General features: G+C 38.2%; 1 protein-coding gene across 1 annotated transcript in view; it reads left to right on the forward strand.

Moving 5' to 3' along the window:
- Positions 1–15,819, forward strand: part of IL18R1 (interleukin 18 receptor 1) — a 23,308-nt gene extending 7,489 nt beyond the window's left edge. Inside the window, exons 4-8 of the mRNA XM_029284294.1 lie at positions 3,070–3,217; positions 4,300–4,433; positions 6,332–6,493; positions 6,919–7,077; positions 14,967–15,819. Of these exons, the coding sequence (XP_029140127.1) occupies positions 3,070–3,217; positions 4,300–4,433; positions 6,332–6,493; positions 6,919–7,077; positions 14,967–15,367 (1,004 nt within the window). The 3' untranslated portion in view covers positions 15,368–15,819. The remainder of the gene's footprint in view (positions 1–3,069; positions 3,218–4,299; positions 4,434–6,331; positions 6,494–6,918; positions 7,078–14,966) is intronic.
- Positions 15,820–16,113: the final 294 nt, after the last annotated feature.

The following is a 16,113-nucleotide window of genomic DNA, read 5'->3' on the forward strand; positions in this document are numbered from 1 at the left end:
GTGGTAGTTGTAAAATGAACACCGTGGCTATTAAGTGAACATTATTAGTATTATTAGAGCATTTCTACTGAAAAATGGAAGTAAATATTGGTTTTTGGAAAAAAAGAACCATCATAAATCATGGTCATGTGACCATGGGACACTGCAAATTGTCCTAAATTATTCCCAAGTGGCTGAAATATAGTCATGTGACATAGGTTGGCATTGTCACAACATTAGAACTGGGTCAAAGTGGATCTTAAGTAGCTTTGGGGGGGGGTCTGCCATAAGCTTGAATGGTTGCTAAGCAACCATTCATAAGTTGAGGACTCCCTGATATCAGCTTGCTTGATCCTATGTATACATGCCACTAACATGGTTCTTACATTATATGCAATGTATCATACTTCTATTTTGCATATGGTATTAGAAGACCATCATACTGAAAATCATTCTGCTGTACTGGATACTCCTCTTCTTAGAAAGGAAAATTCAGCTATGTAATTCTGAGAATACCTCCTAATGACAGAAGAACATTTTCACAGATGACTGTTGCCTTTGGCAGAATCAATATGAAATCATGACATCATCACTTTCTGGTGGCCGATTGATTGATTTATTTCTGCCTCAGTTATGAAATCTCAGAAAAGGGATCTCCCATTTGAATACTGGCAGTGGAAAACTGTCTTTATATTGACTGGAGTATTTGCCTCAGTTTCCCTCAAGCTGACAATCATTGTTTTCAAGGCAAAAGGAGAATGATGGTTTGGCAGCTTAGCTGGTAATCCATATAACTAATGTGTTATCACAAGGTTCTCCAAACTTGCCAATTTTGAGAGTTATGAACTTTAACTCCTAGAATTCCCTAGCCAACATGGCTGGCTGAGGAATTCTGGGAGTTGAAGTCTACAAGTCTTGAAGTTGCGATGTTTGGAGACCTCTGTGCTATCACATAACTAAAAATATAGAGGGGAGCATTTCCCTGTGTCTTCTTTCCTTTTGTATGGAGTAGATGTGAGGATATTGAAATAGTAGTGCTGTAGTATATCTTAAGTCCAATTAATTTAAAAACTGTCTTCAAGGACCAATATAAGAATTTTGTAATTATTGGTAAGAAGCTTGAAGTAAAGAATTGAGACATCCCATGTTAGCAAATGAATGGCTAGGGATCTTAAAATATTTGATATGTTTCATTATCTTAATATTGGAGGTAACTACACAAAATAATATTTTTCACTGAGCACATCAGAGAATGTTTAAAAAGGATTCTATGTAAACCTCATTGTGCTTTTCTTAAAGTGTAGTGAGGGAAATAACCGAAACCTGTCAGGTTTTAGTACAAAAATTTACTTTTTATTAGAAACTAATTAACCGGTTAAGTGAATTTTTGACTTTTTTTACAAAATACATTCCTGTTGTACAATCGTAAATAGTAGTACGACCGGAAATCCTTTTAATCAAATTCATTATGAGAAAAGAGAAGAATTCCATGAGAAGAAAATGTCCCAAAGCTAATTGGATCTGCTTATAATGTTTTCAAAACTGAAATAGGTATTTCTCTTTATTATTAATCTGTGATGATATTTGACTATATTATCAACAAGTGGGCCTTTTCAAAAGCTGGCTGTATATATTGCCTTTAAAATATCATAGATTTTTCTGTACTTGGGTTAGAACAGGAGTCCCCAACCCCCGGTCCGTGGACTGGTACCGGGCCACAGCATGCCAGCAACTGGTCCGCACAAACAAGCAAAGCCCCATCCGTGGGATGCAGGCAGCACACAAAACCACACCTCCTCCTGTCTGCAGAAAAATATCTCTCCACATAACCGGTCCCTGGTGCCCAAAAGGTTGGGGACCTCTGGGCTAGAATGATATTACTATATTATATTACTAAATACAAACCAAGTAATGATATTTCTTGGTTTATATTTAAATCCAGCATTTATTCCTCAGACTCCACACTGCTTCTAGAAGAGTAGAGTAAGAACAGAGCATTTAGAAGCAACTGGTTGGAATGCCTTTGAAAGAATTGTAAAGAGAAATAATTAATGATACTTTAATTTAAAGAATTAGTTATTTTTCTTGTCAAAGAACATGCCTGTATCTACTGTCAATTTTTAAAGCAGCTGGTTTCTGAGATTTCAGATCATCCAGGAGCTTTAGCTTTCTAACAGTTTTATATTTCTGTTGTCCATAGCATGTAAACTATTTTTTTTTACCATATTCATGTTTAAGGTGTAATGTGCAGGATAGTGGTATACAACAATTTATAGCTACTCTATTGTAGTTGTACTATGAGAAAATATTTTTCTGAAATTTTATAAAACTTAATGTACTCCAATACCCTTCAGTACCTTCCCTCTTTTAGAATAAAAGAGTCAAATAGAAGAAACAGTGGTATCAAAACATTGTTGGCAAGTCCTATGGTACATAGATTAATGTATTTCATAACTAATGATTATAGAAATAGAATTCTAATATTTTCAGTTTGAAGTGTCGGTGAAGTGAATATTTTTTCAAATTTCCAATTTCTTATTTGTTGTTATTTGTAGTTGTTAAATTATATTAAAATACTAGCTGTACCCGGCCACGCGTTGCTGTGGCTCAGTCTGGTTAAATGGAAAAGAAAGAAAAGAGAAAGCGCATGTTTGTAATATATTTAATTTCACAATGCTTGTGGGTATACAATATTTTTTGTTGTTCCATTGTCTGTGCAGATATAGAGATTGTCTGGTTTGCTTTTACGTCCAACAGATGACACTGTTTTTCAAAAAAAGCATGTTTTTACCTGTCACAGGTGTGACATCTATATAATATAGGTATATAAAAACACGCGCGTATTCGAATGCAACATTGTGTCAAAATTTCAAAGCAAGTAGTGAAGAACTTTCGGAGATTTAAGATTTTGAACAAACGAACATTTACATTTTTATTTATATAGATATCAGCAAGTCAGGAATTCTAGCAGCTAGGAAATATGCATTGAAGCAAGGCTGTTAATGATTTCAAATTTAATTCTGAAGAGGATTAAAAGAGAGAATATTTCTTTCATTAAAATTATTAATTTTAAACAAATATTTCTGTTAGGTAAAGAGGAAATACTCAATTGCACAGCGTTTTTAGGTTATTCGAACTTTGTTGAAGTCCAGTATGACCTTTATTGGATCGTGCATGATGATATTATAGAAATATGTCAGAATAATAGTTCCCCGTGTCAAAAGGAGGAATGCAAATAGTAAGTACTATTCATAACCAAACATTATGTATCTACAATATGTTGTTACACTTGTTTGATAATTAGACATGCATGCAGTTCCTTGACTTATGACCACAATTGAGCCCAAAATTTTTGTTGGTGAGACATTTGTCAAGTGAGTGTTGCCCCATTTTGCGACCTTTCTTGCCACAATTGTTAAGTGAATCACTGCAGTTGTTAAGTTAGTAACATGATTGTTAAGTGAATCTGGTTTCCCCATTGACTTTGTCAGAAGTTTGCAAAAGGTGATCACATGACTCTGACTTTTTCAGTGCCATTATTACTTCTAATGGTCACTACATGAACTGTGGTAAGTTGAGGACTACTTGTATTTTAATTTTCTTTGGTAAGTCTTGCAATGTGATCTACTATGACTGAGATCCAATATAATCAAACGGCGTATTTTGCCCTATACAAAAATAATTAATAGTCAATCCTATTCTTTGGAGAGGAAATTACAATTCTTTCCTCATTTTTGCCAAATGAAAATTCCATAACATAGGAATGGGACTTTATGGACAGATGAAATTGTTCTCATTATATTCATTCATAAAATATGAACCAGCCATTTTTAATAGATGGGAATAATATAGTTATTTAAACTAATCTTTCTATGCTTCAATTCCCTGACAACTTTCTTCAAATACTTTGCACATATATTGGAATTGCAATCTCTGGAATTGATGCTATGGGTGTTGGAACTTTACTTAAATGAGAAGTTTAAGTAGTAAATAGATATGGAACTTTAAATTGTCAGTAGTACAGCTTTCCAAGAGAAAGTTCCTGTATAAAGAAAATAATTTAAGGTATATATTTCCAAGATTAACAAACTGGTCAACAGAAGAACTGCCCTTCACATAATTGGGAACTTCCAAAATCCTTCCAGATACATCAAATGCCTGAAAAAGAGAGCAGGAGTCAGACTACCTTTTATGACTGAAGACCAAATCAATTAATTGCATTCAATAAGCTCTCTTCTTCAGTTTATTTAATTCTTTGAGGTTTTCTCCAGAGTAAATGCTAATAGGATTGTTATTATATAATTTCCCCTTTCTTAACAGTAATGAAAATGGGAAAAAATATGTTATGAGACAACTTTGGTTTAAACGTGTGAAAGAAGAGAACATCAATTGTTCATACAAATGCATCTTTTCTGAAAATGGTTTTGAAAAGCAAACATTTATATTGCAAAAAGGTATTGTACAATTTAATCTAGTATAAAAATTAATTTATGTAAATACAGGTGACCCAGAAGTGGTACTAAGTTTAAACTGATATGGGGAAAAATAAACTGTAAAGCCAAAAAAGAATTCTTAGAAAGTGGGCAGATAATTTTGGATGTAGCTGATAATAGAACTTGAAAATTATGCAAGGCTAATTACTAGTTGAATTCTATTTTAATCTAAATTTGAGTTTTTGTAGATGTAATTGTTTCAGAGATAGCAAGTTAATGCCCATTAATATCAAACATTTATGGTATCTCTAGATAATAGTCTCATACACTCAGACCCATCTCCTCATGAAATAAAACATATATTTTTTAAAATGGCCATAATATTTTGGAATTCTCATTTATGAATTATTTTAATAAGTTGAGCATTCAGATTTCTTAAAAAATGGGAAAGACATCCATATTATTGTACAAAATAATATGATTTTCCTTGGCACCTAAAAAGACCAGCATCTTTGGTTAATTGATTATATTTTTAAGTATTTCTTTTTAAAAAAACTAATGGCATTCTCAGGCCAACTTTGGATATAAACACTACATAGTTCAAAATATTTTATATTCATCTACTTTATCAAGTTGACATATTTATATAGAATAACAATAAGAGATTATAATTTGCTGTTTGTAAATCAGTTATTCATCAGCAATATCTACAAACTGAACCTTAATTATCAAAGTTATTCAGGTGGGCAATACAGGCTAGAAGAAAAGATATAAACATATTTGTTGATAATTCTTGGAAATAATAAAAAAGGTCTTTCTGTGAATTTCTTTCTTAGCAGACAAAAAAATTAGCTGGTTTCTAATTTGGGACTAGCATTCTTGTACTTATATATAAAATTCAAAATTGCCTAAAATTGATTTTTATTCTATACTATCTAGAATGAGTGTACTTGTTTGCCTCCAGTTATCTGCCAATGTCCCTATAATTCATTTATTTATTTGTAAAATTTATTAGCTGCCCTTCTTGCCAAACGGTACTCTGAGCAGCTTACAATATTAAAAGATAAAACTGCATAATGTATAATAATATACTATGAATAATCCTCCTTTCTGGTTCTGTTTTTAAGGATTATTTTACATAAATGAGGCTGGGAAGTGGTCTGTGAGAAGGAGATCTTGAGAGACAGGGTGAAGAAATGTTGCTGAGGGAATGATCAGAGAAGAGAGGGCATAATGGAGAGTGGGTGGAGAAAGATGCTCAGAAGCAACCTTCCCTAGCTTCTCAGGCTGTAAAGGAGATGGTCGAAGATTTCTACTTTCTCACTTGCAAGATTTTGTTAATATAGCCTTACAATTAAATTAACTCATCTGTCATGTTTTCTGTTTGGTCTCCCTGGAAAGGCTGATTGACTTATAGACAATTTGAGCTCCAGCTGGCAAAAAATTGGCTTGATACTTCACTGTATAAAGGATAATTGAGAATGGATAAAGCCTTCTAAGTATCCCCTAAAAGTGCTCTGCACCTCTATTTGAATTTGACAACATTTAGTTGCTTCTTTAATGCCAAATAGTGACTTTAAGTGAGTGAAAGCAGATGTATTTTCTAGTTCTGAATTTGTTGCTTCATTTATATAAGATAATATATAAACTTAGTAAGTTATGCTAAGGCTACTTAATAATAGATAAATTATTTCATATCTTTATAGGCTGTAAGAATATTTTTCTATTTTAGGCTGTAAGAATATTTTTCCTTTTTTTCTATTTTTAAGATAGAAGTACAAAATATTATTACTTATATTTCTGACCCAAAGCATACTAGACAGGCATTTGGCTAGAAAATATTTTAACCTCTTCTTGTGATAATTAGAGAAGCTTGCCTCCCTAAGCAATAATTTATTATCTTCTTTTTTTCTTCCTAGAATGTAATCCAGATTTACCAGTTCATGCTTTTACTGCTGGAATGATAATGGCCATAATATTTTCCTTTATTGCTGTAATGATGGTGATTCTCTGTGTAATATTCAAGATTGAGCTTATTTTATTGTTCAGAGATATAACAGGAAAAGATGAAACACTGGGAGGTAAAACGATTGGTTTGACTTAATAAAAAATAGTGTTGATTTAAATCCATAAATATCAAAGGGGAAGAAAGAAGAAATTGTAACTTCTTCACTTTTCATTATTACAGTCTTTCTCTGTTCTGAAAGAAGATAGAAATTAAGGATATAGAGTTGTTTTTTGGAAGTAACACAGATACATAATTGTTTTACAGTCTCCAAAATTGGAAATTATTGATTTTGTTCACTTTGTTTCTGCCTTCCTTTAGCTCACCATTTAATATGAGTAAACAATCTTTATTTGATTGTTTGATAAATAAAACAAATACAGAATAAATAAATGCTGTTTAGCCAATTGTACAAGGGAATAGGAGATCCTGCCTGAATGTTATTCCTATGAGTAATTATGTCAGAGAAGTACATTGACTCTGTGTATTATTTATTTATAGATGGAAAACTGTATGATGCTTTTGTGTCTTACCTGAAAGACTGTACACCAATATGTGGTGAAGAGAGAAAATTTGCTCTGGAGATACTACCTAAAACATTAGAAGATCATTTTGGATATAAGTTATGCATTTTTGAACGAGATATTTCTCCTGGAGGAGGTAGGTAGAAGGGATAAATAATCATTGAATACACTTGTTATGTTTGCTGTTCGTTGCGGCATTGAAGAGGCAGCAGGTGAAACACAACTCTCTTTATTGCAAAGGCAAAACCGAAACTGGAAAGCACATGCTCCACCCCTATTTATACATTCAGCTTAGGAGGCAGCAACCAATAAGATCACAGTATTCTCCCGCTTAAATGCATAACAAGTAGCCTGCAGACAGAAAGTCTAGCTTGTTGGCCACATGGCCTGCTAACCGTTACTACACAGTTCAAGCACCCAATTTCTTAATTTTAACTCAATACATTACACCCCTTCCCCCTGGATCATTTACACTTACAAACCTTGCTTGTTTGTGTAACATCACAGATAATCAAGGCATAATAATGTACATAAGCATGACATTACACTATTCCAGTAACAAGAATATTTAAGCATTTAAGTTTTCAAGAAAATACATAAGCATTCAAGTTTGCAACGACAAAAATCTTATGTAGTCTTTTAAGTATTTCGGCGGCCCTTTTGCCCGCTCCAAATGTCTCGGAGCTGCTGCTAGCTCCCGATCTGCAAGCTCGCCTGCCAAGCTCGGTAGACCGGGGCTTTGTGACCCGTCCGACACGGGTAGAGCCGATTCTTGAAGGCTGATCTGTTCCGGTAGGCCTGAGCCAGTGTTCCTCGGTGAGGTAGAACCCACCAGATCAGCGTGAAAAGCCATTTGAGGAGCCGATTGTCGGCAATGTCCCTTGGACGCAGTGCCTGAGTTAGGAACAGCCTCGTTTGCAAAACCCCCGTTTGGCAATCGCAAGGTCTCGCTTCTGCTGGGAGACCCAAATTCATGATCGCAATCATGTTCCTCCTCCTCCCCCTGAGCAGAGTCATGAGCAGAAGGGTGGTTTGGCAGCCTCCGTCGCAGCTGGTCAATATGCCTTTGAAGCACTCGATCATCTTCCAGGGCCACTTCGTATGAAAGCGGCCCTGACACCTTGCAAACCACAGCTACCACCCACAGTGCCCCTTGCCCATAGTTCCATGCCCACACTGGGTCACCCACTTGCAAGTGCCTCGGTGCCTTAGGCTGCTGCACTTGTGAAGCAACTCTGACTGGATGTAAGCGGTCCAGCTTCGTGATCAAGCGTCACCCCCATCTTAACTCAGCTGGGCTTTTGCCCGTAGAAGTGCAGGGTGTTGTGCATTGGCAGAGTAGGAAATCTGCCAACCTATGGTGCCACTTGCCAGTTGCAATCCTCTTCAAGGATTCCTTGGTTGTTCTGACCATGTGCTCTGTTTGGCCGTTAGAGGCCGGATGAAAAGGAGCAAGGTCCCTTCCAACTTTACTATTATTATTATTATTATTATTATTATTATTATTATTATTATTATTATTATTATTATATTCGCCCTTAGAAAGGACTGAAACTCTGCAGAACTAAATTGAGCCCCGTTGTCTTTTTTTTCCCAAACAATTTTATTGATTTTTCCATTTTTATACCAGAACGCTTAAGAAACAACGTGAAGATAGAGTAATCAGTTAGGTACAATAACATCATACATATATAGCTCAAATAATGCTCCTTAAAATTTCCCTCTCTAACAATTAGAATAGTATAGTCAAACTAATACATTTCTAAGTAAAATTAATTCATTAATACATTTCTAAATAAAAATTCAATTAATCAATAAAAGTTATCAGCAACCTTTCATCGATGTAAATCAAACCCTGTTTTTAGGTTTATTAATTTCCAAATACCATATCTAACTTAATCTTAAACAAAAATATTATTTACAATTCGGGTGTCCATAATTTCTCTTATTTAAGCATATTATTTCCATAATTACATTCTTACATTTCTCAACTATATTCTATTTCCTATTCAGTAATTCTTCATTTATTAATTTCATCTCTTCCATCATTACAATCTTTTTATCATTATAGCTCCACAAATTAGCTATCATATCTAATAATAAAAAAGCATAGGAAAAATAGAAAAAAAAATAATAGAAAGAAACAAAAAGAAACCAAGAAAAAAAAGAGAAAACAAGGAAGATCTATTATTCCAAAAAATATATTCTTACTATATTTCAATATTAAATTCTAAATCTTATCCTAAAAACACCTTTTAAAAATCCAAATCCAAATCAATCCACATCTTTATAAAGCCATTGCAACCCATAAATGTAATCTTAAATTCCATCTTTATATCTTATTCTAGCTTTCTTTCTGTTCCAAACGGGTTTCCATAGTAAGGCCTCTAAGTCCACAAATAAAACTCCCTCCATTTCTTGCCATAACGCATAAATCAGAAGAGAATCTCCCATTGTCCATTTTAATAGGCTAGTGAAAAAGTTGTAACGATTCTCAATAGCTTGTGGTTGAACATCCATCTTCATCTTTTTTGAAGTTGCGTCTAGTTTAATTACAGTCATTTTTGAATCATCCAAAGTCTCAATAGATTGTCTATAAAATAATGTAGAGTTTTCTTTAATATTATTTTGCTCTCATCCTATTGGTTTTTTATCTGTCAGGTAATCAGTTGGAGTCTGGAGATCAGCCTGCCCTTCTGGGGTAACATCCTTAGTTTCCGTGCTAAAAGTCATTTGTTCATTAGCATCAAAAGTTTTTTCCGATGTAGGTTGGTAGTCCTGATGTAAGTTCAATTCCTCCATCTCAGTAAATTGTGGATAAGGTTGAAGACGGGTCTCTTGAGTATATACCCCTTCTGCTGTTTCTTGGCTTACAAAGTGCTCACTTACACCTTGCGCTTTGATTTGTCGTTGAGAAATAATCTCTTTTGTATAGGCAATTATTTGTTCAGTATTTTCAATAATTGTGTCCAATATATACTTGTAATTGAAATCTGGACAGAGTTCCTCCATTTCAGTAGTATATAAAGCCATTATTCTTTTGGTGGAGGCTGTATTTAATAACAATCAGTCAATATCCGCTTCCACCCAGCTATACAGCTTCTTTATCTTTCCCTTTTGAGATAATTTGAAGGTCAAAGTCAAACTCAGAGTCCAAAGAAAGGGAATAACAATTGTGGTAAATAATTTCACCACAAGATGTCCCCAGAGGGTTAACCAGTTGTTCGGTCTTTCCAGACCCCCAATAAAAATAATTTCTTTTCTCTTTTCCTTTTTTCCTTCTTTTCTTTAATTATAAAAATAGTAGAAAATAGAAAAAAATTTTTTTCCAAATTGCTAGCATATTTAGTTTCTATAACAGGGATTTTAGGACTCCCAAATATTCAAAAATAAAATCAACCATTGAAAAAGTTAAAATTAATTTTTCTTTTGTTCCAAGGCTTTTCTTCCCCCATTAACAAAGCCGCTTTAAAATGATAGGGAAATGATTCCAAAGGCTTTTCACAGGAGTAAATAGGAAAGGGAGAGGCAAGGAAAGGTCTCACCGAAACTTCCACGGTGGTTCTATTTTGCTTAGAAGTTCTTGTGGCTTACGACTGGTACAGCTAAGTGATCGGCCATTTTACTGACCGATCTTTACTCCGTCGGCCCAAAGGAGCTCGCTTGGACTGCAGAGGGTGCTGCCGCCCCTCTGCAGTCAAACAGGCAGCCTTCTCAATGGTGGTCGCCCCTCCAGGGCGACTTTCGACCCAATCAAGGGTCTACTGGCGGGGGAAACTCGCCCGGCAAAGAGACGAGTCTCTCCACACGATCGCAGTGCTGCGACCCGGAACCGGAAGCCCCGAGTCCCGTTGTCTGAGACTATGACATCTGGGAGCCCATGTGTTGCAAAGATGCTGCACAGAACCTGGATGGTCCTGGCAGTAGTCATAGTGGAAACTGGAGCGACCTCTAACCACTTGGAGTGGCTGTCCATGACTATGAGGAAGAGTTGCCCCTGAAAGGGGCCTGCAAAATCAATATGAATCCTCACCATGGGGCTTGAGTGGTTTTCCATCTGTGGACTGCGGCATGTGGCATTTCTGGCCTCGACTGCTGGCAAATGAGGCAGCTGTGGACCTGGGCCTCAATATCTTTATTGAACCCAGGCCACCAAAAGTAGCTGCGCACGAGTGCCTTCATCCGGACTATTCCCAGATGTCCCTCATGCAGAGAATCAAGAATTCTAGCCCTCAGTGAGGTCGGGATTACAACCTGGCTGCCCCACAAAATACAACCCTTATGAGTGGATAACTCATTCTTCTTTCTCCAAAAACTCTGAAAGTTAGGGCCCGGACATGTTTCAAGCCATCCTGTGAGCACCCAGTTCAACACGCGGCTCAGCGTGTTGTCTGAGGCTGTTTCAACAGCTACATCCCCTGCGTTAAGGGGAGACTCTGGCAAATCCTGGATAGCCAGGATACGGTTAGCTGGAGCTGGATCTGGTTCTAATAGCTGTAGAGGCAACCTACTAAAGCCGTCTGCATGGTCCCTTTCTTTACCTGGTTTGTGAACCAGACAATAATTGTAAGCTGATAGGAATATTGACCACCTCAACATCCTAGGAGAAATAATCTAGGGTGTTTGCTTGTTTGTAGCGAACAACCCCAGAAGTGGCTTGTGGTCTGTGAAAACCGTGAAATGGTGGCCATACAAATAGTCATGGAACTTTCGTATACCTGCCACTATGGCCAATGCCTCCCTATCAATATGTGCGTAATTGTGTTCTGTTGAAGAGAGAGTTCTAGAGTAATAGGCTATGGGAACTTGTGTTCTGTCAGCCTGAAGATGGCTTAACACAGCTCCGATCCCGTACGGAGATGCATCACAAGCAATGCTGATTGGAAGCTGTTCATTGAAATGAGTTAACACCGCATTTGATAATAGTGCTTTAACTGCTGAAAAACTCTGCTTGTGGACGTTCGTCCACTTCCATTGGGCCTTCTTGTCCAAGTGCCGGTGTAACGGCTTTGCCACTGCGGCCTTGTGGGGAAGGAAGGCGTGATAAAAATTAAGGAGTCCCAAAAAGGCCTGAAGTTCTCCTTTTGTCTTGGGACTGGGTGTCTGCTGAATTGCTTTGAGCTTGGATTCAGCAGGATGAATGCCTTCGGCATCTATACGAAACCCAAGGAATTCTGTGGAAGTAACCCCAATTTTACATTTTTCCTGCTTGAGCTTCAGCCCCGCTTCATGGAACCACTGCAAGACTGCCCTGAGACGGTCAGTGAGGTTTTCGACTGATTCCCCTGCTATGAGGACATCATCGAAATATGGGCACACACCTGGAATGTTGCGGAGCATGTGCTCCATTACTCTCTGAAAAATGCCTGGGGCTACACTAACCCCGAACTGTAATCGCCGCACCTTGAAAGCTCCCCTGTGGGTTACTATGGTCTGGGCCTCAGCTGTGGCATAGTCCACCGGCAGCTGCTGATAGGCCTGGGCCAAATCTAATTTGGCGAAAATGCGACCTCCCTGTAATGATGACAAAATGTGGCTGACTACAGCCACCAGATAGGAGTGCTGCTGGAGAGCTTTATTTAGTGTGCATTTATAGTCAGCACAAATGCGGACTTCCCCGTTGGCCTTAAGTGGTGTAACTATGGGAGTTTCCCATGGACTGCTAACCACCGGCTCCAAAATGCCTTGCTGCAACAGCTTGTCCAGCTCTGCATTGATTCTCTGCTTCAGGGCAAAAGGCACCTGACAAGGCTTTATCCTTATTGGTGTTATTGTAGGATCAAGCCGGAGGGCAATTGGGGGACCCTTGTACTCCCCTAACTCAGGGCTGAAAACATCAGCAAACTCTTTACAAACTGCTGAAAGTCTTGAAGTCTGCAAACTATTTAACCCGGTCACTTGAATTCCCAATGCATCAAACCAATCAAGTCCGATGAGGCTAGTGCGGTTGCCCTCAACTACTATGACTTCCATGGGACCCTCGAAGTTCCTGAACTGCACCCCAAGTGTAGCCTCCCCCTTGACTTTTACATGGGAGTTTTGGAAATCGGTTAGAATGAGGTTCAACGGCCTGAGCTTAACTCGCTTGCCGCTTCGACTACAAATTTGCTGGAGAATCCTTTGGGAAATTATTGATAAGGCTGACCCCGTGTCTAACTCCATGTCAGAAGGAACCCCTTGCAACTTGACTTTGAGACGCAACTTTTCCTTGAGTGGGCGATGGGCACCTGTCCTAAAAACGCTCCTTCTACTAGCGCAATAACCCACCCTGTTTTGCCCGGGCACCCCGGTATCTTTCCGAGGCAACTCTTCTGATGGGTGTTCTCTTTTGCGGCCCCTGCAACAACGGCGATGTGGCCTTGCTTGCCACATGCAGGTTGCCATGCGGAACCAGCATTCCGCCCGTTTGTGTCAGCCTCTGCACCTAACACATCGAGAAAAGGGAACTGTCTTGTCAATTCTTTCGGGTGGTTGCTGTAACCGATCGACTTCTTTCGGGTGGTTGCTGTAACCGATCGACTTCGTGGTCCGATTCGGAGTCTTCAACTCTTTTGGCGTTCTCCTGATGGATGGCATCCATGCAAGGAGGGTTCTTGGATAGCTGTAAGGCCTTGACGGCTCCGCCAGCTGCTTCTTCAGCCGTGATCTCCCGCAAGGTATCTTGAAACGATCTTTTGTTGCAGCTCTCGACTTCTTAATCCACAAACTAAACGGTCCCTCAGTCTTCCTTCGAGGTCTTTGAATTCGCAAAGTTGGGCCGCTTGATGAAGAGCAGCTATGAAGTCGGCAGCAGACTCGCCGGGGTATTGGTCTTGCTGTTTGAAGGCGTGCTGCCAGGCAATGACCGATAGCTTGGGGTCAAAGTCTTCTTTGAGCATCTTCTTAAGTTCTGAGTACACGATGGATTCAAGTGGGGCTGGTGCAACCAAGTTCTCGGCGATATCAAAAGTCGCCTGGCTGCACACACACAACAGCGTCGCGGCTTTCAAACTGTCATCTCGAATTTGGTTAACCCGCAGGTAGTTTTCAACTCTCGCGATGTAGGAGCTCCACCTCTCTGGATGAGCGACGTCAAATTTGGAGAGTTTTCCTATCTTCGCCATGGTGAGTTGTTTGTGGGCCCTTCAATGCCTCGTGCTGCGCAGGCTTCTGTGGGACTTCCAGGGTGGATCCTTGGAAGCACTCTCCTCCAGCGTTTCCGTACTGGCAGGCTAGAGTGAGGGGGGGAACCGCCGTTCCAACCCAGCGCCTCCTAGGCCTAACCCCCGTAGTGACTCAGCTCTTCGGATCGAAGGCAGCACGATCCCCCTTCGTCGCCAATGTTATGTTTGCTGTTCGTTGCAGCATTGAAGAGGCAGCAGGTGAAACACAACTCTCTTTATTGCAAAGGCAAAACTGAAACTGGAAAGCACATGCTCCACCCTTATTTATACATTCAGCTTAGGAGGCGGCAACCAATAAGATCACAGTATTCTCCCGCTTAAATGCATAACAAGTAGGCTGCAGACAGAAAGTCTGGCTTGCTGGCCACGTGGCCTGCTAACCGTTACTACACAGTTCAAGCACCCAATTTCTTAATTTTAACTCAATATGTTACAACACTGATAAAATATCTTTTTCTTTTGCTTAAATTTAAAATATACCATCCACTTAGTTTCCTAGAAATAGCACCACTGAGGTTTGAGAACACCTTGCTTCTCTTTCTTATATTATATACTGTTTGTGTATGTGTACATGGGCAGTATGTATGTTTGTATGCATTCATGTGTGTGTGTGTGTACATGTGTGTGTGTGTGTTTATGTGTCTGTATCTGTGTTTGCTGTGATTTTGGAGAAAAGTGCTGAAACTCCTGATGAAAAAATAAATAGGTTTATTATTATTTTTCAAACTTTTTAATGGCAGACAAGCTGAGAATCACATTATCTCTTGGAGGTCACACATGGTTATTTCAAAGTATATATTATGAATATGCAACTTTTCCTTCTTTCTTCAGCTAACTGTAACCATAACTCTTTTACTTACAGCTATTATTGATGACATCCAATCATCCATTGATAGAAGTCGAAGATTAATTATTATTCTGACCCGAAACTATGTCTCCAACCAAGTCATGTTCGAGCTAGAAGTTGGACTGCATAAAGCCTTGGTTGAAAGAAAGATCAAAGTCATATTAATAGAATACATGCCAAAAAACTATTTTGATTTCTTGCCCAAGTCTTTGGAACTTCTTTCTTCCAGTCAAGTGGTGAAATGGAAAAAAGAAAAATCACTGCCTTTAAAGTCTAAATTTTGGAAAAAGCTTCGCTATGCCATGCCTGCCAAGCCAACTATTTCAGCTGCTTGTGAAGGGGTAACATTGCAGGACAAAAGAAAAAGAACAAGTACTTTTGGTATCACTTCTGAGCCATCACTTGCCTGCTACTAGGTCTTCATCACTGTTGCTTGAGATGGCTAAGTGCTGGAAGCAAAACTTGAAATATAAGAAAGTGTCCACAGATACTTGGGAGCAGCAGAATTGAGGCTTCAGGCTTCAGGTTGTCCCACCTGTGTCATTAGGCTTAGTTTCAGTAATATCTTTATATATTGTTTTATTCACTATGTATATTCCATATTGTTGTCTGTTTTTTTTACAAAGTATGTCAAAATCTCAGACTTCTGCCTTACAGATTTATTTGCAAGGGGGGGTCCAATGTCAACATGTTAACAACAATTGTGTTTTCTTTGTATTTTATTGCTGTTTGAACCTAAATGCAGCACATGCTGACAAAGAATAAGAAGCCAAGAGAGACAATTAGAACTAGAATGATGCAGAAAATGCAAGCATTTGTTGAAAGATGGTTGACTTACCGTTTACATTATCCCCAATTAATAACAATAATAACTATATTTGGAGTTCTGCTCTGTTTATGTATGCGAGAGAGAGAGACACTGAAAAGAAAGCACTGAAAGATACCAAATACATTCGAATTCATTGGGTCTTGTGTTATTTAACTTGGGCAGGAATAAGTGACCTGGTTCAGTTATAGTTTTAGTTTTCATCTGGGTATTGCATATATGAAATATGTTTAAAAGGATCAGCTGCAGTGGCAATACTCCTCTTTTACAGAAACTTCATGCTGTCACTATCCTTAAGTGTCCATTAGTATGAACCTAGCTCTGTCTATAACTCTG

The sequence above is a fragment of the Protobothrops mucrosquamatus genome, unplaced genomic scaffold (genome assembly GCF_001527695.2).
Source record: "Protobothrops mucrosquamatus isolate PMUCROS unplaced genomic scaffold, P.Mucros_1.0 scaffold499, whole genome shotgun sequence".
NCBI classification, from domain to species: Eukaryota; Metazoa; Chordata; class Lepidosauria; order Squamata; family Viperidae; genus Protobothrops; species Protobothrops mucrosquamatus.